The sequence below is a fragment of the Notechis scutatus genome, chromosome 4 (genome assembly GCF_049901735.1).
Source record: "Notechis scutatus isolate UNSWTSFEM ecotype Mainland chromosome 4, rNotScu1.2, whole genome shotgun sequence".
In the NCBI taxonomy this organism is placed as follows: domain Eukaryota; kingdom Metazoa; phylum Chordata; class Lepidosauria; order Squamata; family Elapidae; genus Notechis; species Notechis scutatus.
In genome coordinates, this window is record NC_142012.1 from 101,815,273 (window position 1) to 101,840,723 (window position 25,451).

General features: G+C 36.5%; 1 protein-coding gene across 2 annotated transcripts in view; it reads right to left on the reverse strand.

The window, feature by feature from the left end:
* Positions 1–25,451, reverse strand: part of ADGRA1 (adhesion G protein-coupled receptor A1) — a 414,565-nt gene that overhangs the window by 189,015 nt on the left and 200,099 nt on the right. The window contains exons 8-12 of one of the 2 annotated variants that reach the window (XM_026670712.2): positions 22,666–22,830; positions 12,936–13,134; positions 12,215–12,364; positions 8,932–9,096; positions 3,338–3,541 (exon numbers count right to left, since the gene is read on the reverse strand). In XM_026670712.2, coding sequence (XP_026526497.2) covers positions 3,338–3,541; positions 8,932–9,096; positions 12,215–12,364; positions 12,936–13,134; positions 22,666–22,830 — 883 coding nt within the window. The remainder of the gene's footprint in view (positions 1–3,337; positions 3,542–8,931; positions 9,097–12,214; positions 12,365–12,935; positions 13,135–22,665; positions 22,831–25,451) is intronic. The other variant, XM_087964252.1, reaches the window with a different exon arrangement.

Below are 25,451 nucleotides of genomic sequence, written 5' to 3' on the forward strand. Positions count from 1 at the left end.
GGTACAGAAAACTCATTTTCAGCACAAAAATGATTTTTAAGTCCAACCTGCTGCTCAAGGCAGTAGTCCTTACTCCATCCTGATAAATAGTTGTCCAAACTTTTCTTGAAAACCTCAACAAATATAGCCAAAGAAAAGTTGTGGAAATAAGACAAATTCATATTAACTCAGCGGCTAGAATAAGAATGTTGAAGTATTATGTAGCTATGCATGCACGTATGTATGTGTTGATAGGTACATCTCCATCCCCTCTGCTGGTTCCAGCAACATGAGAAAAGGGTATTTAAACACCCTTCTCTGATCCTGTACAATGCACCTAGCATTGGAAAATAGCTTCCACTGGAATAAATAGATAATTGTACACGTGTTAACTCAAAATTAATTAGAACTCTGGGAATTGTTGTCACATAATAACTGGAAGATGTTAGGCTGTGGAAGGATAAACTAAGAAAGATGGCTTGAATAAACCTACGCTTTATTCGTGATGTTTTAGAACTCTTTTAAGTGTTGCTTTTTGAAAAAAATAATGAAATTCTACTGACACAGTAAGTGGTTAAAAACTATTTTTTCTTACTTAGTGGTTTGGGGACAATGTTTTAGGAAAGTGTCTCATTTTCCAGTGGAGTGAGTTTACATAATGTCATAATCCATTCATATTCCAAGTATAACTATTTTGCTTTAAGATGTCCTTTCATAGCAGTAAGAACAACTGGAATTCCAATTTAATGTTAGGTTTTGCATAAAATGGTACATTTCATTATAATTTTTAAATGTTGTTTGACAATTGTAACTACAGTTTTAAAAAAAAATTGTTCTGTCAAATGAGGCATAACAGTTTAAATCTGGCCAGGAATCTGACCTGAATAATTCAAGGAAACATGACAATAATGAATAAGAAAAGATTAAACCACTAAAGCCCTTTTACAGTGGTTACTGCAATATTTTTAATCGGCTTTCAAAACCAAATGTTTTATTATAATTCTAAATAAATCCTAGATACATACCTTGTTCCTGGAAAGTATGGGGAAAGAGTAAAGGAGATAGACTATAATTGTTTTCTTTTAATTTGTAAAGACACAATTCTTTGTCATAACAAAAAATGGCATATGAAACGGCATATGTTATGAAAGAATATACTTTTGAAGAACATATATTCCTCTGTCTGAAAAACTATCCAACTCTACCACAAAACAATTCTATCTCAACACAGAAAAATGCTTAGATATGGGAAAGCACAATTTTTTGGCTGACTATCTAACATAGGCCTGCGTTCTAAATAAAGATACAGTATGATGTAAGGAAGCCAATCTACTGTTAAGCTGAATGAAGGCTTTCTCTTCTCTATATTTCAAACCTAGGCTTAAGCATGGGATATGAGGTCCTATTGGCCATCTTACAGTGGGTCAATTCTCTGTTCAAACATCCCTTATATCCACTACAATTTTTGAGATTTAATTTGGAAGTACACAGAATCCATATATTGTAGTGTTACTCTTACCCAAAAAACCCACCCTAAAATGTTCATTCAAGACTGATTTGCTTACCATAGCTACAAAGAACAGATTTTCATGAACATCTATCTAAGCCATACCCAGTTGGACTTCACTAGAATACCATGAGTTCGTTGGAATACATCCAAGATGTCCAAAGTAAAAGAAAATTTCATGGGGAATTGAAATAAATGAAGAACAAGTATTTCTAGGAACCTATGCCTAGAATTAACAGAGTTATGATTCTAATTGTAGAACCCTTCAAATGGCTACATGTTCCCCAGTAAAACAATAGCATTTCCAAAATAGCATTGCTATTTGCCAAATTATGTTGATGAACTAGGAGCAGTTTAATTAACATTAATTTTTTACCCTTATCTTTCTCCAAATATATCAACTATTATGGGTAGCTATTCAGAAAGATGCCTTTCTCATGATGCTCCACCCCTCTGAAATTCTTCTCTAAGGCAGTCCTCTTCTTTTGTCACTCTTCAAATCTTAGCACAAGTTGTTGGAAAAGATGATTATCACTGTGTATACTGTTTAGAAGGCCCTTGAAGGTGCCATGCCAAACTTTTGGAAGGACAGAGCCACTTCATTGCCACAAAGAGCAATTTCAGAACGGCCATTTCATTCAAAGGACTCCAAACCCCCCCAAAATATTCATTTATTTATCACATTTATAAAACCATCCATCACACAAATGTGAATAGAATATAACTGAAAATATCATCATAGCATTTTTTTTTATTAAATCCTGATACTTAGTTTTGCTCACACTAATTTAATTGTAGCCCCATCCCCTTTTTGTGAGAGTTAAAATGAAAACTAGAGTTTTCCTGATCAGAAATGATGATAATGTTTACAACTAACTGCCACCTTATACCAAGCTCAGGGAAAAGCAAAATGTGGTATCCATTACAGGGGGAAAACAGAAAAATCAATGTTGGATATAAATTGCTGTGGGAGAAGAAGGAACTGAATTCTCATACAGATATAAAGAAATCAACTGCTTAAGTACTTTTACCCTAATATGCAATAAAATGCTTATCATGCTGAGGATGTGGGCTGTTTCTGAGTTTGAACCCTAGCCCTTTTATTAAAATATAAAATATTTATAATTTAAAAATAAAATATTTATACTTTATTGCAAAACTGTCTAAGTGTCTCACACAACATAATCTACATCAGTAACACAAAAGCATGTAATAAATGAAAAAGGCATAAAACCATTAGTAATCCTAATTAAAGAAATAGCAGGAAACGTTTTATATTAGAAATGTTATTTTTAATAACAGACATTTTTATAGTTTTTATATACCACTGTGAGCTTACCGTGAAAAATTATTTTTCCCTATGTTCAGAGCACCATTGCTACAAATTGTAATAAATTTCTTAGCAACTTCTTAAGCTCAATCAATGAGAAAACTGAAGTGGAATTCAATGATCAATGAGAAAACTGAAGTGGAATTCAATCAAATGTATATAAATGGATTTCAAACTGTCTTATCTTTGAATAGAATGTGGTTTTCATTCAGGGACCCAGGTAAACTGGGACAGAAGTCAGATAAATTCAGATAATCTGTACCATTACTCATGCATATTGACTTGTGGTGAAATCAGAGAATAAAAATCAAGACTGAATTATATTTAAGCTTTGTGCCTTTGAGTACATATATACAGACTTTACAAGAAGTTAAAATTTTCAACTAATGAATATGCGCAATCAAAAGGAAGTTTAATCTATCTTCATTTTTCAATCTTTACTCTGAATATTGATTTTAGTACAAACGTTGTATTTTTCAAAAATATAAATTCGGTATACATTCATTGGTTATACCACTCACCATGGAAGAGAAACTCATCAAGGAGGTATTGTTATTTCCAGGGTTGCAGTTAAAATTCAAGGGTTGGTCTGTCACTGTGCTCTTTGTGTCAGAATTCAGTGACCTGTCTGGATTAGCAGATAGTTTTTGGAAAGCAATACAAGTCATGCCCATGAAAATGGATGGCTTGATCCAAAAAGCTTCCAGAGCAATATTAAGAGAAACCTGTCAAAACAAATGTGAAAAATCTTATATTTAAATGTATAAAGTTGGTCTTTTCATGTCCATGTTTAATATACCTCTAAAATATATACCACTTTGAAAAGCACTCATAGAGACCTTTTTAAATCTCAAAGAAGATTGAATTTACCACATTGTAATATTCAACAAATATAAAATTGAAATCATTTCCTTTTCCATGTTTTACTTATGATATATCATAATCTTATGTAATCATCAAATCTTTTGTTATATTTACACTTCAGTTTCACTACCCCACCAGTGTGTGGAAATGGGGCAGAAATTACCGGACTGTAAAACAGAGTACTACGTCAATAATTTGTCAAAGAGGAATCACCAGAAATTAAGGAAGAGATCTTGAAAAGAATGTTGTGGGAAGAGGTTCTCACATATTCACAAGCAGTCCGTCGGATAAAGGTGTGTTTATTACTAAATTACTATTACTAGAACAAGAAAGGATAGAAAAAAATTCCTCCTGCCTAAAAAAAGAGTGGCTTGTGGCTGTAATATTGTTTTGGAAAAGAAAAGAGCTAAGAATTTAAATGTTGATTTCATTAGCTTTCATTTAATGCAAAGTTGATATCATATATCAACTAGAATTCTTTCATAAGAATTGTATTATATATACATAAGATCAATCCAAGGAGAAATCCTCAGATTTTAGGGAGTGTATAATTCACACTAAATGAAGAATCTGGTAACTTTAAAATAATCCCAACAACCTTGGCCATGAAAAGGAAGGGGTGCTTGGTATTCAAGGGCAGATAATTGTTACAGCAGTTGCAATAGTTGCCAGAACGTGTTTGGTGCATCTGGGTTGCGATAGGCACTGCAAGAGGATCATGGCCCACTGTTTAATATCAAAGTCAAAGTTACAGGAGTATAAGAAAAGGAAGATCCTGTTTGCCAGACTTCATAACACACATATCAATAAATACCACTTCTCCAGATATTCACCTTCACATTCAGTACAGAATGGGAATAGAGTAGAGAATTCATAGACTTAATACAGTTAGATTTTTTTAAAAAATCTGCCGCCCATCTAGCCATAAGACTACTCTTAGTGGCTTGCAACAAAAATGAAAAACTAAAATGAAAAAAATATAAACAGAACAGCAAAGCAATGAAACAATAAAAAATAAATAATCAAAGTGCAATAATACGCAATAAAAGATGGGAGATGGGTAAGCAGGGAGTGTAGGGAGGTTAACCTAGTAGCAACTTCCAATTTGGAACTCCCCTATTGGATCCTCAGGTCAACCAGCAGATCCAGGTCTTCAGGCCAGAGTTCTTTGATGGGATCTGCAGCAGACCTCTTCAACATGAGTAACGGTGGGCTTAACTTAACGGGATGATCCAGTTCATCAACTAACCTTGATCGATGCCATAGAGCAGTGGTCCCCAACCTTTTTTGTGCCAGGGACCAGTTTCACTCAGAAACATTTTTTCAAGGACCGGGGGGGGGGGGGGGGGAAGAGTCCGAGTTTGGTGGTTTGCTTGCAGACGTTTCATTATCTGACTAGGTAATATCTGATGTTGTTACCTAGTCGGGTAATAAAACGTCTGCTAGCAAACCACCGTTCAGGGAACGCCAATGCCTCCTCATTGCAACCCTGAGCGACAGATAGTCCCTGCAGGACGGCTGAGAAGCCTCGCCTCTCGGCTTTGCCTTCATCAGCCCTATCCCTCAGGTGTCTCCCTCCCTCCCTCAGCCTCATCCCTCAGGTGTCTGCCTCATTCCTCTCTCAGTCGCTCTCTCACTCCTCCACCAGCCCAGGAAGAAACTGCTTCAAAGAAGCCTAGCAGGGTGGCTTTTCCTGTCGGCACAGCTTCCCCAAAGCGCCCGTTCACCCCCACCCCGCCGCCCACGGTTCAATCCTCCGTTCTGCCTGCCTGCCTTCGTTTCTGGTGGTTTCGGAGCACAGCTTCTCCGAAGCGCCCGTTCACCCCGCCCTGTCCCGCCCTGCCACCCGGCAGTTCAATCCAGTGCTCCGTTCTGCCTGCCTGCCTGCCTGCCTGCCTGCCTTGGTTTCTCGTGGTTTCGAGCAGCTTCGGCTGAGAAAAAGAGGCGAATAGTTATTATTCTCAGCCGAAGCTGCTCCGAAACTACCAGAAACGAAGGCAGGCAGGCAGGCAGAACGGAGCACTGGATTGAACCTGGATTGATTGGCGGCGGAGTGGGGGTGAAACTGGCACTTCAGAGGAGCTGCGCCGACAGGAAAAGCCACCCCCCCCCCGGCTTCTTTGAAGCAGTTTCTTCCTGGGCTGGTGGAGGAGCGAGAGAGCGACTGAGAGAGGAATGAGGCGGGAGGAAACCGAAGCCGCTGAGCCGGAGAGCAGGACAGGCTTCGGTTGCTTCCTCCCTCCCCTTCTCTCATTTGTGTCCTTGATCCCCGATCCCAGCAGCATTCACCGAAGGTGAAGAAAGCCGCCATTTTTTTATTTTTTTTCCTTTGCGGCCCGGTACAGAGTGCTCCACGGACCAGGACCGGTCCGCAGCCCGGTGGTTGGGGACCCCTGCCATAGAGGGTTTTATGTTGCCTTGTGCAGACAAGAACTTCCTTGTGCAGTGAGAACAGACCGCTATATTAGATTGGCCAAGGATCCAATACAGCAGATATTACTTATGTTATATTCTACAAAAAGATTGCATATATGTAGATGTCCTACTACAGAACATAAGAATGAAGTCTTGAAAGCCAAAGATATCTTACACCGTAGTTGATTTTCAGCTTGAAACTTTCAGCCCTTACAGCAAGTACACAAATATCAGATCAAATATCAGATAAATACTCTGATACCACTGTAAGTAGGAGTAAATTTGTTAAGATGGTTTATACTTTAGGTAAAAATCCCAGAATGCTATAAATATTTAAGATTTTGACTCAACTAGAGTCACCAAGCAGATACTTTTACAGCATTTAGTATCAACCAAGTGCCATTTACACAGTTTTCTAGGATTATTTCAGCTGAAATAATAAATCTCTTAGCCAAATTAGTTCCCATGATACTACATTTCTTATTTTATCTGCAAAAAAATATTTCATTGTATATCCATTAAATTCAGTATTGCCTACAGCTCTTGGCTGTAAGGAGTAATACAGTACAGTAATACAGTAATTCTACAATAAAGAAGCTAATCAAAAATAAGTTTTACAATAGTGCTTTATAAGTCTAAAAGTACTTCTTCTGCACGTATCTGGATCAGAAGATATTTGTACATATAAGATCCCAAAATCTCCTACAACAAGTGTTTTTCCTGCATTATATGAATGATCTCTGAGGTTTTCACAATTTAGCAGGCAATTTCTGAGGTTTTCAATAGAGCATCTTGTGGTTCTGCATCTGTGAATGTCCTAGAACTAAGACAATGTAGCAGGACTAGTAACATTCTGGCTGAATGGATTACTTCAGAACAACTTTTTCCTTAAAGCCTTAATTTTATCATGAAGATTCTTATTTCTTGTAAGACTCCATAAAGTACTTCACATGGTACCAGTTATATGGCATTTTTTAACTGTAAAATACACGTTTCACAGTCAATAGTTTGTAACAGATGCTGTACACAGATTCTGAAATCATGGCTATTCAGTTCCTGTATCAGTTTTAAGCCATACTGAATGGGCACTGATTTGTAAAGTACTTCCTATTATACAGCAGAACTATGTGGTGTCAGACAGATCGTCATCACTGTATTTTTCATTGTCAAGGACTATAGACAGTTGCAAAGTGACTTGCTTTCTTATACCAAGGACATTCTGCCCTCTGTGCATGACATTTCCCGCCATGAATACACATTTCAGCTATACTGTTTGCAACAACTGTGGGGAAAAGCTTGCCTGCCTTGACTTTCTATCTGTTTGGTTCAGTGCAGACTTGCCAGGCGGTTATGGTCTTTTAATAACTTCGTTTAGATCAATTAGAATGGCAAAATTTCTATTCATATACTGTATCTTACTCAGTTTTCCCAGGTGGAAAACTTCATCCCCAGTCGAGAAACAAGAAATGCCTGCAGAACAAGAAGATTGTGACAAAGAAGAAGCCATCTTTAATGAACAAGTAATCTTAGGTGGGGGGAAAAAAGGAAAGGGAGGAAAGAGAATGGAAAGTTTAAGATTGGGGAAAAAAAACCTCCCCCCAAAATAGAGTGAAAAATAAGTATAAAATCAGAAAGCAACAGAAGAGGGAAATGCAGAAGAGAGAATTAGAAGTAGAGAGACAGGGGGGTAAAAAGGGGAGGGAGAAGATGAGAGGGAAGAAAGAAAGGAAAAGAAGTCGTAAAGGACAGAAACAAAATATAGAGAAACAGGGCCTATTTAGAGATAATGGGTGAAAATTTAATGGAAAAAGGGATTCTGCAAAGGTACATAAGATAGTATGGTTATATTAGAAACAGAAATAATTTTAGAAAATATGAAACAATGTATGATTAAAATGTCTGATAAAATAGCTATCGTAATTCAGTGGAATGCTTATTAATAAATAAATGTAATAAAAGGTATATTTAATGATTTATAAAACATATGTGAAGAGAAATAAGGGAAAAATTAATTATGGAGATTATGTGTGTTTTTAAGGAAGTATGATATTTAATTGAAAAGAAGTGTTAAAGATGTTAAGATTTTAATGATTATTAATGATAGAACTGAATTGGAATGGAATGAGGGTTTATAATTACATATATTTATAATCCTTTTTTTTTAAAGAATATAGTGTGTATTATAAGAATGTACCAAGCAGAATTCGATTGGAAGTTATGTATTATGTATTATATTGAAGGTCATAACCTTAAGGTATATATTGAAGTTTAAATAAGAGTTGAATCAATGTAATTAAAAGATATAAAGGTATCATACTCCAATTAGTAACTACAGGAGAAAACTTGTTTAATGAGAAAAGATAATATGAAATTGAAACAGAACAGACAAAAGTATAAATATAATGATTTGAATTGAGATGAGATAATCAAAATAAAATTGAGAAAATTAAAAGAGGGGAAAAACTATATAGAAAATGTAGAATAGTATAAGATATGGAATAGAACACAAAAAGGAGCATGAAATTGAGTTTTGTGTCTGTATAAAGAAGTTCAACCCGGGACCATGCTATTTTCAAAAAAGATGTTTTACTTGTATTTTGTATGTGTGAAAACCCAAATAAAACTTTATTAAAAAAAAAAAAAAGAGAAGAGTATTTGGGGAAATGAAAGATGAGAAAAGTTGAGAAAAGATGAGAAAAGTCAAGAATGAACACATTTAAGATTTCATAAAATTGGATGAGTATGTAATGTAACCAGAGACACATTTTTCAAGGAGCATCTGCTTCTTCCTTCAGATCAATATTTTAACAAATCAAGAAGCCATATATAACAATACCTTTGATACAACTTGTGCATTGCTGCTCAGAGTTTGATTTGAAATGCGTGCCACACACTGCACAATTCTTGCACATGCTTTTTTGTCCTTTTGTGCCATCCATAATACATGGTCATCTACCAGCATTACATTGCTGGCAATCTCTATGACAGCATCTGCAAGCTGCTAAGAGAAAAAGACAAAAGGAAAAAAAGGGGGGGGAGAGTATAAAATATGTAACTTCTATACAACATAAGGCAAAATTGAAAACAGCTGTATTTAGGAATTCTGTGAAGCATTCAGGAACTACCTGTTCTAGGAACATCAACGTACATTTCAATTGGCAGTCAAAAGATTAAATTGATGGATATGCCTCTTTGCAAGTCAATGATTATCAAGTCAAAACTATTTCAGAGTTACATGAGTCCAAGCAACTGTTCTATTGAGAATAGATATTTCTTAGAGACTTTTCAGCAAGAGTTTTAGCAATATAGATGCAAAATAAGAACAATCCCTGAAGCAAACACAAGAAATTCAATTATAATAATTTGATCATAAACATGTTTTTAAAGTATTAATTGCGGCTCATAGTAATGAAAAGGCTGAATTATATATAAATATAAAATAGCAATGCTAATTGTTAATAGGATAAAACAGATTAGGTTTTGTTGGAATACTATTCTCATTAGAAAGCTTGTGTATCTTCATCAGATAAAGCTATCATAGAAATCAATGCATACTTACAACTGAGAGGTAATAACTGATTAAGCTATGCATTGTGAACAGCATTGGTTTGACTATAGATAATACCTGATTTATAGAAATTTGAAATAGAATCTCGGTGGCCCAATTTAGAAATCGGCCCAAACCATAGTTTTTATTTCACAAAACTCAAATCCCAAATCCTTGCTTTAATTTCCAAATGAATGGTTGGTTTAAGCTTCAATATGGTTACTCCTTGTAATTGCATCTAATATGAACCCATCCACTATTTAATGGCTAGCTTCTCAAATCACATATATTTCTAATTGGTAAATAAACCACAATGACCAAATTCACACAAACACCAGCAACCCAAAGTTAAAAACAAACCACAATTTAATCCAAGAATAGAGAAAAGATCAGTCATAAAGAGTTCCTTGGTGAATCCATTCAAGAATATGAAATAGAATAAGCCAAGTGCCCCAATGGTTCCCCACTTTTATTTGATTCATTTTTCCCAATACTGGATTTATCAGGCCACCCAACACAACAAAAAGCAAACCACAGGTAGTCCTCAACCAACAACCACAATTGAGCCCAACTTTTGTGTTTTTACGTGAAAAATTTGTTAAGTGAGTTTTGTTCCATTTTATGACCTTTCTTGCCCCAATTGTTAAGTAAATCATTGAGGTTGTTAAGTTAGTAACATGGCTGTTAAGTGAACTTGGCTTCCCCATTGACTTTGCTTGTCAAAAGTTCGCAGAACATGATCACATGACCCTGGGACACCGCAACCGTCATAAATATGAACCAGTTGTCAAGCATCTGAATATAACTCATGTGACCATCGGGATGCTGCAATGGTCATAAGTGTGAAAAATGGTCATAAGTCACTACCAAAAAGAGCCACATAAAAATATATAATATACAAATATGAATTATGGAATTACTACTGCTAGGGGGGCTTAAAGAGGGTTTGGGAAGCACTGGGCTTTTGAGACTGGTCACATTATTAGTCGGGAAATGTACCTTAAAGGGAAAAAACACTGATCATAGTCTCTTTCCTCTCAGTAAAATATTTTAGATAGATCATTAATTTAGCTACTTATGTTTAGCTGACATCTAAAACACCATTGTGAAAATGTTTAAAATCCATACCATTTAACATCAAGCTACCAAGAGAATTAAAAAAGCATAAGACATTTTACTGGCATGAATTCTAGTTTCACATGAGTTTGACAAGGTTAGAACCACAGGAAGCTTTATTCAACTCTTCAGAAAAGAGCAATGAACGGCATGAGTCTAGGAAAATGTTAAATTGAACGAACGCTCAGAAAAACTTCACCTGTTTGAAGCAAAAATGCTAGTATAGTCAATATAAAAATATTGGTATCAAAAAAGTTTTAACTCTGGATCACCAAGGCTTCACCTTCAGGGGTATATTTGCTGAATTATTCCTTCCAAGATCAAATTTGCAAATTAAGAAGGTAGAAGGAAATTAACAAAGCCAAAACAAATTTTAAAAAGTATTTCAACCTGTAAGAATCATCATCCAAAATACTGCATTGAGAGTTTTATTCAACTATTTCATCAAAATTTGATGAAAATATTATAAGGTACATCTTTGCCAAAAAGAGGGCTGTGAAAATATTTACAGACCCCTCACATCCCGGACATAAACTGTTTCAATTCCTTCCCTCAAAACGACGCTTTAGAGCACTGCGCACCAGAACAACTAGACACAATGACAGTTTTTTCCCAAATGCCATCACTCTGCTAAACAAATAATTCCCTCAACACTGTCCAACTATTTACAAAGTCTGCACTACTATTACTATTAATCTTCTCATCACTCCTTATCACACATCCCCTCCCACTTGTGATTATATGACTGTAACTTTGTCGCTTGTATCCTTACGATTTATATTGACTGTTTCCTACTATGATTTTATTGCTTATTGTCCCCTTATTAAGTGTTGTACCTTCTGATTCTTGACTCTTGACAAATGTATCTTTTATGTCCACCAAGAGCATTTGCACCAAGACCAATTCCTTGTGTGTACAATCACACTTGACCAATAAAGAATTCTATTCTGTTCTGTTCTGTTCTGTTCTGTTCTTCTATTCTATTCTATTCTATTCTATTCTATTCTATTCTATTCTATTCTATTCTATTCTATTCTATTCTATTCTATTCTATTCTATTCTACTCTACTCTACTCTACTCTACTCTACTCTACTCTACTCTACTCTATTCTATTCCATTCTGTTCCATTCCATTCTATCATGAACTGGGCACTGAGCACCCACATCACCATCAGATGACTGTAGAGGTGTTGCAATTGCTGGAGCTTGAAGGACCTGTCATAAGTCCCTCTCATTTAATGTCATTATAATTCTGAATGGTTGTTGAATGAATGGTCATAACTCAAAGACAACCTGTACATTATATAATTCAAATTTAAAAATACTTTATGAAAAGCTCTTGAGTAAAAAGTTGAAAGTACTATTTTAAAAAGACCCTCCTCCCTCAAAATCATTACTGGACATTAAATTAAATCCAACATTAAATCATCATCATGTTAGCCAAACAGAGTCTTACGTCTTTGATTTCTTCCATATATAGAAGTAGTTTTTCCAACATGTAAGCTAAATAGATAACATCCTCTTTATCTGCAAATTTGGCAGCATCTCTTGTGAAAGCTGCTAGCTGATGGGAAAATTCAAGTGCATTGGTAGCATTTAGATGCCTCTAGAAAAAAAAAATCCCAAAAGATAAAATTCGGTTAAAAGTTTAATTCCATTTTCTACAGTTAAAACATTAACACTTTATTTTCTAGAGATGAAGAACGTTATTGATGTATATTTCAAACTTGCAAACAATATTATATTGTAAAATATTTAAATTGTCTAATAAGAACACTATGTTTTAAAATACTTAAAATGTCCAATATAATACTTGCAACTTAAATAATTTTTATCAAGCAATTTTCCCCTGACAGAACCATTTATCAGCACCATGAATACTGATCCAGCATCAACAATTTAATTTAAATGAATATTAAAGATAAGGAATAATCCCATGAGAACTATGTTTGAATCAATGTCACAATCTATTTATGCTTTCTTATTCCAAAATACATTGAATACAACTAGAGTTATAGTATAGGTTTGGATAGTTTAGAATCTATTCTTGATATATAGTCTTGTTATAGAGCCTAGTTATATAGCCTAGATAACAGAGACTTTCTCTGCAGAAACTTAGTAAGAACTGTGTAACGTTTACTCATACGCTAAATTGTATGCACAACAGTATGGTTTACCTGACTGAAGGCATGAAGAATTTGAGTTACTTCCTGTGAATAAGGACATTTGGAATAATTTTCTTCATCCCACCAACCTGTGCGGTTACAATTACGCCATGCTTTTAACTCTTCTTCCCCATTCAGAAAGGAAGCTGATCTTAAGGAATGCTGAAAACATGAATGGTAAGCGGTTACACCTGCCAGAGTTTTAGGCCACCTGTGAAAAAAATACAAATAAGCTACTGCAATGCTACACTAATACATTAACATTAGATAAAGTTCCAACCTGAAGTACACTTCCTATGGAATACTGCATATTCCCCTGAATTTATGAGATTGTTGAGGTAAAGTAGGAGCAGACAAGTTTTTTCCCATCAAAAGCTACAGTACTATTATCGCAGTATTCTGTTTAGGGAAACATATTTGTTTAGGAAAACTTTCAATGATGGGAAGAGCTAAAACAAACGGTGGCCAAGGTCAGAGTAAAAAATAGAGGGAGAGGGAAAGGAATCCATTTTCTTTCTGGTATTTCTTCTTCCTTCTTCATTTGCAACCCTCTGTGTGAGCAAGCTTTTGATGTTCTTCTTCCTTTCTCTTCACATGAAAAGCTTCTGGGAAAAAGGAAGGTTGGTTTTGCTGGAGGATTGATTTTTTTGCTTGCAAAAGGCTTCTGTACTTAGCAATGGGTTTTTTTAAAAATTAGGCCCTAAGGCTGAAGGTTGCCCATGTTTACAATAAATAATGCAATACATCGTCTGTCTTGAACTGGAACCCATAGAGCAATTTCCTTGCCTATTTTATATTCAATAATGGGTCATTCAATTTGAAATAATTTAAATTGGTATATTTATAGATTAAGGGCTAGATTTTTTGGCCTTAAAACTGGCAAAGCTCACTTCCTTTGTTTTTGCTGGGAGGGGTTATAACTTGGTGACAGTGATTCCACATTAATAGGCCAGCCTTGCCCTTGTTATCCTTCATGTTTTTAGACTGAAAAATCCCAAATTCTCATAATCAGTCTAAACAATACTGGACAAAGACAGGTTTAGTAATCCCAACAATATTGGACAAAGTCAGGTTTGGAAAGCAAGGTTCAAACATTACAGAAAAACAGAGTATTTTCATTCCCAATCCTTTTTTTCATTGTGTCCATTAGATACACTTTTTCAAAAAAATGCTTTGGTAAACACTGGTACTTCAATAATATCAGTTTGCAGTATGAAAACAATAGTATTATATTCAATGTAGCTGAATGTCAATTTTTTTAGTTGCTTCATTTTAGAATATGAAGACTTTTCTTCAATGAATGTAAGATCAAGTTCTCAAATTTCCCTTCATACATACATGCATAGTGGATATTATTTTACAATGCCACCATGATGAATTTTTGTCCCATTACTCTCCCTTTAAAATTCCATATACAGTGTAGAAAACTATTGTGTCAGGAAGAAGGATAGAATAGAACCTTCCTCCTAATGTATGATATGCAAATATGCAGTAGCATTCTGTCAATGAAGAAATCTTTTCCAGTCTGAAGTACTCATGTCAAGATATAATTTAAAATCTCAGTGAGGAGCAAGCCATATTCATAAGTGGCACTGGCAGTCTTTAGGAATTTGCGGAATTTTTATAGGTTATCAGCATGTATAGAAAAATATTTGATAAACAATTTTATATAATACACTGGCAAAATTGAATTTTCATTTCTAAGCAATACTACACAAAGGAAACCAGTGGTCTTATTTTCCATATTTGACAACCACTAAAATAACATATTCTGAAGAGAAAAGTCAGTGCGTACAAAATTAATCATGGCAAGAATGTTGTAAGCACTGGTAATTAAAATGCATTATGAATCACAGAGCATTTCTGATTTACTCCTAGATTTATATTACCTTAATTGGATTAAATCTCAAGGGATGAGATGTTGCTCTTCACTCATTTGCGTCAGACTCAGGATCTATTCACTGAGATCCCTTAAACCAATGGTCAATTGTGCAAACTTCAATTCCTAGAATTCACAACAATGGTGATAGAGAATTCTGGAAGTTGAAATCCACACTTTGGGAAGAATTAGTGCACCACTGGGCTATCCTTGCAAATTGGTGAAAAATCATTTATCTATGCTGATACTTGAACCATACAACATTTATTTACTTGGGATAACTTTTGGCATTGCAGTACTTAAAGCTTTTCCTAGTCTCCCTTTTTCATTCTGATCCTATCTGGTATTTAATATGGAAAGAGATCCCCTGCTTTCAAAATCTATTTTTGAGCCATACAGCAAAGGAACTTTTCTGGTGTCATTCCAAACTAGGGAATAGCCTATCAAGATGCATTTAAGGAATAGTGTTAGGATTCTGGTTCTAGTTTTAGTTATTCTGGGACTATAATTGTAGCCTGGACTGCCAGCATATTGAGTGTAAGCATTTCCACTCATCTGAAGACTACCAAAATTGGGGAAATATTAGGAATTATCTTAGAATTTATAAGGCTGGAAGGGACTATGGAGATCTTCTAGTCCACAGGTATCAAACTTGATCGCATCACGTGACATATTGTGACGTTTTTGCCTATGCGGAGCAAGGGTGAGTGTAGCCTATGTGTGAAACATCCAGCCCATCGGCCTCCAGTTTGATAGGCCTTTTGTAGTTCAACTCCTTGCCCAAGGCAACAGTCCTTATACCGCCCCAGACAAATGGATTTCCAATCTTTCCTTGAAAGCCTCCAGCAATGAAGCACCTACAACAAGGCAAGCTCTTCCATTGGTTAATTGCTTTTACTGTCAGAAAATTTCTCCTTAGTTTGAGGTAGGATCTCTCTTTAATGAGCTTGCCCAAGAATGCTACACCAGACTGCACAGTATTAGGGTTTGGAAACATCAGACATTTTTGGAAACAGCAGACATTTTTCGCTCACTTAAAAGTATCTTACAATGAAAGGAGAAAGAAAATAAACATAACCATCATCTTATAATAATAGCTTTTGTTCACTGAAGCTTGCATTACAAATCCTTGCAGTGAGATTTCAATTACACATACCACCTGGACCTGTCAGCTCAAAAGATTGAACCTTTCCATTTTATATTTAATGCGTCTTTCTTTTTAAAACAAGGTGATTTTTTTCCCCCGTTTTCTTTTGTGCTTGTAATAGATTGCTTCCAACATATTTGCCATAATACCAAAACCTCAAAGACATTTTCATAATACATTATTGGCAGGGAAGCTCATCCAAAAAGAGAAATTTTTCAAAAACGCTTCAGGTGTTAATGTTAACTTTCAGCTCCAAAGATATTCTCTAGAATTCTGAATTCATTACTTTGAAATGCCAAAGGAATATATGGACTCAGCATGCTTTTGATGTGTATTTCTAAAATAAATTTGTGCAGAATGTTTGAATGATGATCAATAATGAAACAAATATGAATCCTTCGGTTTTTTTGATTTAGAGAAAATGAAACAGCAAAAGGCCTCTCATCTTAGCTGAACATTTATTTCACTTTTATTTATTTAGTTGTTTATTTTTTTTATTTTATTTTAGTTAAGATGACATTTACCAGCAATGGAGTGGAAGGGTTGTTAATTAAAGTTACAGCCAGTAAACTTATTTTGGTGTATTTTAAAACTGACTCATTAAAGAGAACTCAAGTTGAGCTGCTCAGTTTTCTGTGCTGAGTGGAAATGTAGCTTGTTCCTGGGGATAATCGTGGCTTGAACTTTGCAAAGAAAAGAGAAGATTTTCCTCTTCAAAACCTCATCTGGTTCTTTCACACATATTTATTATAATACTTATTGTGGTGAAATAAGGTGATATTTACTTTGTTTTGTTTTTTAAGTGGAAAATGAAAACACTAAGCAAAATACTGCTGAGGACTGAATATCCCACGTAAGGATAACATAATGGCCATATGATTTCTTTTCCAACCAACTATTTTCTGTTGGACCACCCAAAGTTTTAGTCCAATTATCCTTAGCCCTTAGTCATAATTTTAGTCAGAGGTCCTTAATTTTATAAAATGAATGAAAAAAGGTACCATGTTTTCTAAAGCAAATAGAAATAGGTGCCTTCAGGAACAACATTACTCTTAGTAGCAAGAAGCTCATGTGCCAGTAACTATCCCAGTATGATTTATTTAAAAATAAATTACCCAGAAAAATGTAGGGCAGGGATCAGAAAGTTGTAGCCCTCTCAGATTTTTATGGGCCTTGGCCAAAGTTTACTTTATTTTTTTATTTATTAAATTTGATGGCACCCATCTCACCTTTGGGTGAATCTGGGCGGCTTACAACATTAAAAGCTATAAAACCATAACACATAAATATTTCTACAAACAATAAAATAGCATTGCAACCAAAGAAAGATTAAAACTATGATTAAAAGATAGGGGAGGGAATAGGATATGCAGGGGGTAGGTGGGATCTCCCCATAATCCATCAAACTCCTCCAGTGTGATGCTCCTGAGTTGGGGCCCAAAGCCAACCAGCAGAAACCAGTCTTTGGGCCAGAGGTGGTATTCAGCAGGTTCTGACCAGTTCTGGAGAACCGGTAGTGGAAATTTTGAGTAGTTCGGAGAACCGGAAAATACCACCTCTGACTGGCCCTGCCCCCATCTATTCTCTGCCTCCTGAGTCCCAGCTGATTGGCTGGGTCTTCTTTTGTTGCCCTGCACAGGAGAACAGAGCTGGAAAGCAGGTTATTGGGGTGGGGAGGGAATGGGATTTTGCAGTATCCTTCCCCTGCCACACCCACAAAGCCACTCCCACCAAGCCATGCCACACCCACCAAACTACACCCACAGAACCGGTAATAAACTATTTTGAATCCCACCACTTGTTCGGGCTGTTATGGAAGGCCAGAAGGGTGGGAGCAAATCTCACTCAGGAGGGGAGAGGTTAAGATGTTCCAAAGGGCAAGAGCAGGGGTGGGATTCTACTGGTTCTGTCCACCTTTGTAGAACCAGTAGTTCTGAAGAGCAGCAGACAGAGAGCAGACATAGAACCGGTTCTATGTCTGCTGCTGTTTTGACCCACCCATTCGCCCGGGTTCTTACCTGATCTTTATTTCCTGCTTTTTCAACCGCAGCTGCTTTGCACAATACAGCTGCGGTTGAAAAAGCAGGGGAAAAGGGCTTTTGCAACCACTGCACACTTGCACGCAGCACTGCTCAGCTATCCGGGCAGCTTAGCAGGTCATAAATTGCATGTGCGCAACGCAGAGAGACAGAACCGGTAGTTATACCGGTCGGATCCCATCCCTGGGCAAGAGCCACAGAAGAAAGGGCTCTTCTCCTGGATCCCACCAGCCAGAATTGGCCAAGGGGTCCAAGAGGGGCCTCTGCTGCCAAAACATGTATAGTATACAGCTAGTCCTTGACTTACGACCTCAACTGAGCCCCAAATTTCCATGGCTAAGTGACACATTTGTTAAGTGAATTTTGTCCCATTTTACGACCTTTTTGCCACGTTAAGTGAATCACTGCAGCTTTTAAGTTAGTAACATGGTTGTTAAGTGAATCTGGTTTCCCTGTTGACTTTGCTTGTCAGAAGGTTGCAGAAGCACTTCCGGTTTGAGCTTCTTCAGCGACAGACCGAAACCTTGTCTCTGCGAGGCTTCGATCCATGCTCGCCACTGGAGTGCCCCGAGCCGGCTGGTTTCGGGGCTAAGCCACCCCGTAGAGGTGGTGAAGAGGGGGGAGACTGCCTGCAGGGTTGAGGAGAGCCGCATCTCTCCTCCCCAGCTGGCCATTACTCCCTTTCCCGAAGGCGGTTGCAGTGGTGATCAGAAATGGCCACCACAAAGAAGAACTCGACCGGAAAAGAATGTGCAGGAGGAAGATAAGAGGAGAAAGTTTTGGTTGACCAGGTCAAACAGCAAATGCAACAAATAAGGTACCCTGGAATTGAAACTATTAAAAAACAATAATACTGTTCCCTAAGAAGATTTTTAAGCTGCGAAGGAAATGAAAAGGGAAAAGATTTGGTTTTTTTTTCTCCTTTTTCTATACTGACAGCTAAGAGACTTAAGCAAGAAATTGGAAAAAAATCCACTTTGACATCAATAGGCATTTAATGCTGAAAATAAAAAGTCAAAAGGATAATAAAGATTTCTGGATAATTAAGAGCTTTTGAAAACAGGAAAGGGGAGAAAAAGAATAAGAGGGCAGGATCTGGAAGGGAGGAGACTGCCTGGAATTAAAAAGAACTTACAGCAAAATCTCAACAAGACCTCCAAAAGATACATTCTAACTGAAATATTGCAACAAAATCTCCAGGAAGAGAAAGTTGAAAAAGAAATAAGAAGATATAACTCGGGACCCTCTGGATTACTTGATGATTTCTGGATTCTTGGTTATTGTTTTGAATGACTAAAATCAATCGGGTGGTTGTTTAAAAGTGTTTAAAATGGCTCCACTTTTAGAAGAACTGAAAATGGAACTTAAAAAGTACAAAGAAGATGCACAAGAAGGGAGAGGTTCTTTTGGCTTCGTATTTCAATTCTTAGAAATGGAGATCTGGAACTATGAGAAACAACAAGAAATGCCTGCAGAACAAGAAGATTGTGACAAAGAAGAAGCCATCTTTAATGAACAAGTAATCTTAGATGGGGGGGAAGTAAGGGGGGAAAGAGAATGGAAAGTTTAAGATTGGGAAAAACAACTCCAAAAAAAATAGAGTGAAAAATAAGTATAAAATCAGAAAGCAACAGAAGAGGGAAATGAAGAAGGGAGAATTAGAAGTAGAGAGACAAGGGGTAAAAAGGGGAGGGAGAAGATGAGAGGGAAGAAAGAAAGGAAAAGAAGTCATAAAGGACAGAAACAAAATATAGAGAAGCAGGGCCTATTTAGAGATAATGGGTGAAAATTTAATGGAAAAAGGGATTCTGCAAAGGTACATAAGATAGTATGGTTATATTAGAAACAGAAATAATTTTAGAAAATATGAAACAATGTATGATTAAAATGTCTGATAAAATAGCTATCGTAATTCAGTGGAATGCTTGTTAATAAATAAATGTAATAAAAGGTATATTTAATGATTTATAAAACATATGTGAAGAGAAATAAGGGAAAAATTAATTATGGAGATTATGTGTGTTTTTAAGGAAGTATGATATTTAATTGAAAAGAAGTGTTAAAGATGTTAAGATTTTAATGATTATTAATGATAGAACTGAACTGGAATGGAATGAGGGTGTATAATTACATATATTTACAATCTTTTTTTATTTTTTATTTTTTTTAAAGGATATAGTGTGTATTATAAGAATGTACCAAGCAGAATTCGATTGGAAGTTATGTATTATGTATTATATTGAAGGTCATAACCTTAAGGTATATACTGAAGTTTAAATAAGAGTTGAATGGATGTAATTAAAAGATATAAAGGTGTCATACTCCAATTAGTAACTACCAGAGAAAATTTGTTTAATGAGAAAAGATAATATGAAATTGAAACAGAACAGACAAAAGTATAAATATAATGATTTGAATTGAGATGAGATAATCAAAATAAAATTGAGAAAATTAAAAGAGGGGAAAAACTATATAGAAAATGTGGAATAGAATACAAAAAGAAGCATGAAATTGAGTTTTGTGTCTGTATAAAGAAGGTCAACCCGGGACCATGCTATTTTCAAAAAAGATGTTTTACTTGTATTTTGTATGTGTGAAAACCCAAATAAAACTTTATTTAAAAAAAAGAAGGTTGCAGAAGCTGATCACATGACCCCAAGGCACTGCAAATGTCATAACTATCAATCAGTTGCTAAGCATCTGAATTTTGATCAGGCGTCCATGGGGATGCTGCAATGGTTGTAAATGTGAAAAATGGTCACAAGTCACTTTTTCAGTGCCGGTATAACTTCCAACTATCATTAAATGAAGTATTGTAAGTTGAGGACTACCTGTGCATCTGTGCAACTTAAGGGCCAGATGTCTTTTCAAATATCATCATGTAATCTTGTAACATCTGATGTAAAAAAATAGAAATAAAATTTTAAATAATGGAAAACTCACGAAGCTGTAAAGTTGCATTAAATATTTGCAATCACACTCTCACTGTCACAATAGTACATTAAAATACTGTCAAATATCACAAAATCATGCATTCTAACCAATGTCTAACAAGATATCAGTCATTTTTCAAATATAATTTTGGGGTTGTAGGCCTGTGTTGGTGACCGTTGTTGGCATGATGAGTTTTGAAGGGTATTCAGAATTTAAGAGATAGCATATCAAGACACACCTTATACATTTTTCTCTTTCTATTCAGCAAACAGCATAACAAAAGCTTTTAGTTTTGATTCCAGGCCACATTTCTTTCACTCTACTCTACTCTACTCTTATTTTTATTGTTACCAGTCACAAATAAAGTAATTCCCAATTCCTTGAATTTTAACCATTATTCAGGCATTTTAAAATGAGGGTTTTTTTTCCTACTAGGAAATCAATATTTTCTGCTCTTAATAAAATTGATTTTGCTATATATATATTCTAGAGTGTTTGGCTCCTTCCTCCATTTCTAAGAATCTTCTTCTGGCTTCTTCTCAAACTAGAAATTTTCATTGGCCAACCCTGATTAGGTCCATGTTCTTTTGCTTGTCATTATGCTTCCAACTCTGTGAAATATCCTTTTTCCATTTATAAGTGTATAAATGATGCTGAATAACAAATTTATATGTCTAATATTGGTATCAGCAGCTATTAAATTTAATAAATAGATATTCCAAAATCTCTACTTTATGAAGCTCAAAATTTTGTTCCGTGACTTAACATACTGTACATCTCAATAGCTCTTTAAAATGGCCAGGCTTCAAAACAAAAAACTAATTCAAGCCCACTGAAAGTCTTGATTATAATTGATGGGTTTGACATATAGCAAAGCACTATAAATTATGTCATATTGGTTTTTTTTCAGATTCATAAGTGACTATCTACATGGTTGTGAAGCTCTTATATGAAATACTCAAACCAACATTTCTTGCATGCAACTAATCCTATCAGTTGCAGAAAGTAGTCTGATTTATGTGCTTCAAATTTGAAAAAAAAAACCTGTACATATTAGCCAACGAAATCTGTTGTTAAGGCCCTGAAGCAGGTAAGAATATAGCCTTCTTAAAATAGTTCTGAAACAAAATTGAAGGCATGGGTCTGATAAAGTGTGTCTAAAAATAAAAGTAGATTTTGACAAGATTCACGATAATGTTATTTTGTGAGAAATATTTTCTTTACCAAGGGATGAAGGGTATAGGGTAAGGAGATATCTTGAAGTCTCCTTTAGAATTCACAGTGGTTTTGTGCTTAATTTATATAGAAAAACACTCATTTTGTCTTTGGGAAGAATAATCAGCTGGACTGGTACACTGCAATGAGCCAAAGTTGATTTCACTTTTAAATAAATAAACTGCAGTTGAATTACTCACAATAAGCCATGGTTTTAAAAGTCCAAAGCTGGCTTTACACAGATTAAGCTAGCAATCAACCAAACATAGTTTATTTTGATGTGTAGATGCAGAGAAACTATTATTTTTTACTTGCTCCACTTAGTTATAAATAAAGCTTTCAAAACTGGTACCACCTGAGAAATCAATATGGCATCATCTGGTTCTACTTGACTAGTTATTAATCCAACTGCTAAACCTGAAGAACTTTCTGTTCAGGAAAGGTAATCTGTAGAGTTTCCGTAAGAAAAAAAAGAGAAAAATATCATAATCTGATAACCAAAATAATTTTTTAAGAAGAAAATCTTACCTGAAATCACCTTTATTGTTAATTATTCTTTCAGCAGGACAATAAGGTGCAGCTGTTTCTAGTACAATGATTTCCACCTGCTTAGAAATGCTTCCATAGGAGTTGCTAACCACACACTCCCACATTCCAGTTGCATCATCATCGATACTGGATAAGATAAGCTCCCTGCAAAGAAATAAAATGGCTTAAACCTAGCTTAAACTCACATAATGATGAAAAGTTGTAATCAGATTCATTTGCAATGTGTCCTAGACCAGTGGTCACCAACCAGTGGGCCGGGGACCACTGGTGGTCCATGAGAAAATTTTGGTGGTCTGCAGAGAAATGTCACCCGCAAAGCACCCCCCCAAGCAATTAATCCAGGCTGCATGGGAACACAAGGCTGCGCCACCCACATGGCCCGCGGGAACACAAGGCTTGCATGAGGGGAGTGGGGAGAGTGAAGAAAGGGCGAAGGGGGAGAACTTGCCCCACTTGCCCCATGTGCCTCGCCTGGCCACCGGTCTACTTCTTTCCGCTTCTTTCTTCATCTGCTTTAGGCTGCACGCAAGGAAAGCAGCAAAAGTCTTTCTTTCTCTCCCACAAACTCCACCAGAAATGAGTCTTTGGGATCCTGCAAGGCATCCTGCTCCAAGAGGCTGTGCCGGTGCGACAAGTCTCACAAAGACTCATTTCTGGCGGAGCTTGGGAGAGAGAAAGAAAGACTTCTGCTGCTTTCCTTGCATGACTCTCCCCCTGAGAACGAAGCTGAAAATGGTATCCCGCAATCCCAAATAAAGAAGGATTGATCGGTAGGAAAATGGGGTGGGGAATTTTCCTGCAGACTTTTTGGGGGATTTTCCCAGGGTCTCTGGTCCACGGGATTTAAAATTATGAGTTTGATGGTCCCTGAGGTCCAAAAGGTTGGCAACCCGTGTCTTAGACAGCCAAATGCTTGATATTGGGTAATAGTGTCATTACATCAAGGCTACTTATGAATAGCTATATTACTGTGCTGGAAACTTGAGGCATACAAAAGACAAACAGCAGTATACTTATCCCCCCTCCCCATTTCTTATGAAGTCTAGTGAATTCAACATCCAAAGTAGATCTATTGTGAAACCTGCCACTTCTTACAATTGAACAAATTAGTACCATTCTTATCAAAACATAAGTGTTCAAATAACAATAGCACTTAGATGTATATACCATCTTACAGTGCTTTTTCAGCCCTCTCTAAGCAGTTTACAGAGTCAGCATATTGTCCCCAACTGTTCTGACCCAAACCCTTTTCCAATAAAACAAACAATAACCAAAGGAAACAGAAACCCCAGTTAAAAGACTGCTGCAAACTAAGTAACTTTGGTAAGCTCAACAAAATTGTGCAAGACTGCCAAGAATCATAGATAAGAAATATTTCACAACACTACAGGCTTCAAATACCAACTTAAGATACTGGAATGTCCACGAGGCTGGAGTTTCAAAACGTCTTTGCTTCCTGCAAACAACGTTCGCTTCACAGCTGCCTTTTATCTTCTTGAAGAAGGGGCCATTACCTTGCAGCCTTACTCCCAAGTCACCCGTGCTATTGCAGCTGTTCTTTCCTGCAAGCAATCCTGCGCGCATGCACACTTGGCACAGGCTCCTTGGGAACCTCCTTATCGCTGCTGCCAGCCCCCACAATCTCTGAAGACAGCAGTCTACTCCCCAATGGTCCTGGCCCCTCATCTGAGTCCTTGCTCTCCTCAGCTGTCCGCACCTGCTGCCAGCTAACCACAACACCAACAATCTGGGTCCTCTTTACTCACCTCGGAAGTCTGAGTCAACCTTGAACCTGGTGAGATTTGAACTGTCAGATTGTAGGCAGCCGGCAGGCAGCAGAAGTAGCCTGCAGTACTACACTCTAACACTGCGCCACCATAGCTCATTGATCACGATTCTCAAAACTAAGACATCAAGTTCAGGATATATCTGTATTTTTTTTCTGTTTAGTTCCCACTGAAGTCCATGAGTTTCAATTAACTTTGCCCATTCTTTTGTAATATAATCTAGGTAATTAAATCTATATCCAATTTGCTAACCAGTAAAGCAGGATTATAAAAACTGTAATCAGTGATCTTCATTTCTACCGGACTATAGTAATACATAAAAATAATTTGAATAGTTTAACAAAATTAGTGCTTTCGGGATATACAATAAAAGTTTACTTAAAAGCCTTCTAGACATTTTACTTTTTTAAAAAATAATTTAATTTATACACCAGTGACCTCACTATCCAACGCTACTCTGGTTATTCCCCCGCCCCCAATCTATCTTACTTTATAGGTCATTCTATGAAAATAAAACATTTCCTTCTTTGGGATCTTGTTCTCACTTCTCCTGAGACTCAGGATATACCGTGTTTCTCATATAATAAGGCCGGGTCTTATTTTTTTTTGAGCCGCGAAAAAATGGCTAGGTCATCTTTCGGGGGTGACTTAATTCCTCCCCTTGCATCTTTGGGCGGGCGGGCGGCGACAGCTTAGACGTTGACCTTGGCGTTGGTGGGGCACTTCGTATCAGGGTCAACGCAGGCAGCACCATATCCGGGTGTGCAACAAAAGTACTTCCTAACAGCAAGCCCCCCCCACCATTCCCCCCCATTTCGCATGTTTTAATATAGGCCTTAATTTGGGGGGAGGGGCTTAATTTCATTTCATGCCTATAAAACATGCTGGGGCTTCCTATTGGGGGAGGCCGTATTGTTGGAGAAACAGGGTAGATGCAAAATCCATTCAACTTTGAAACAAGCCCTCAGTACCAATCCC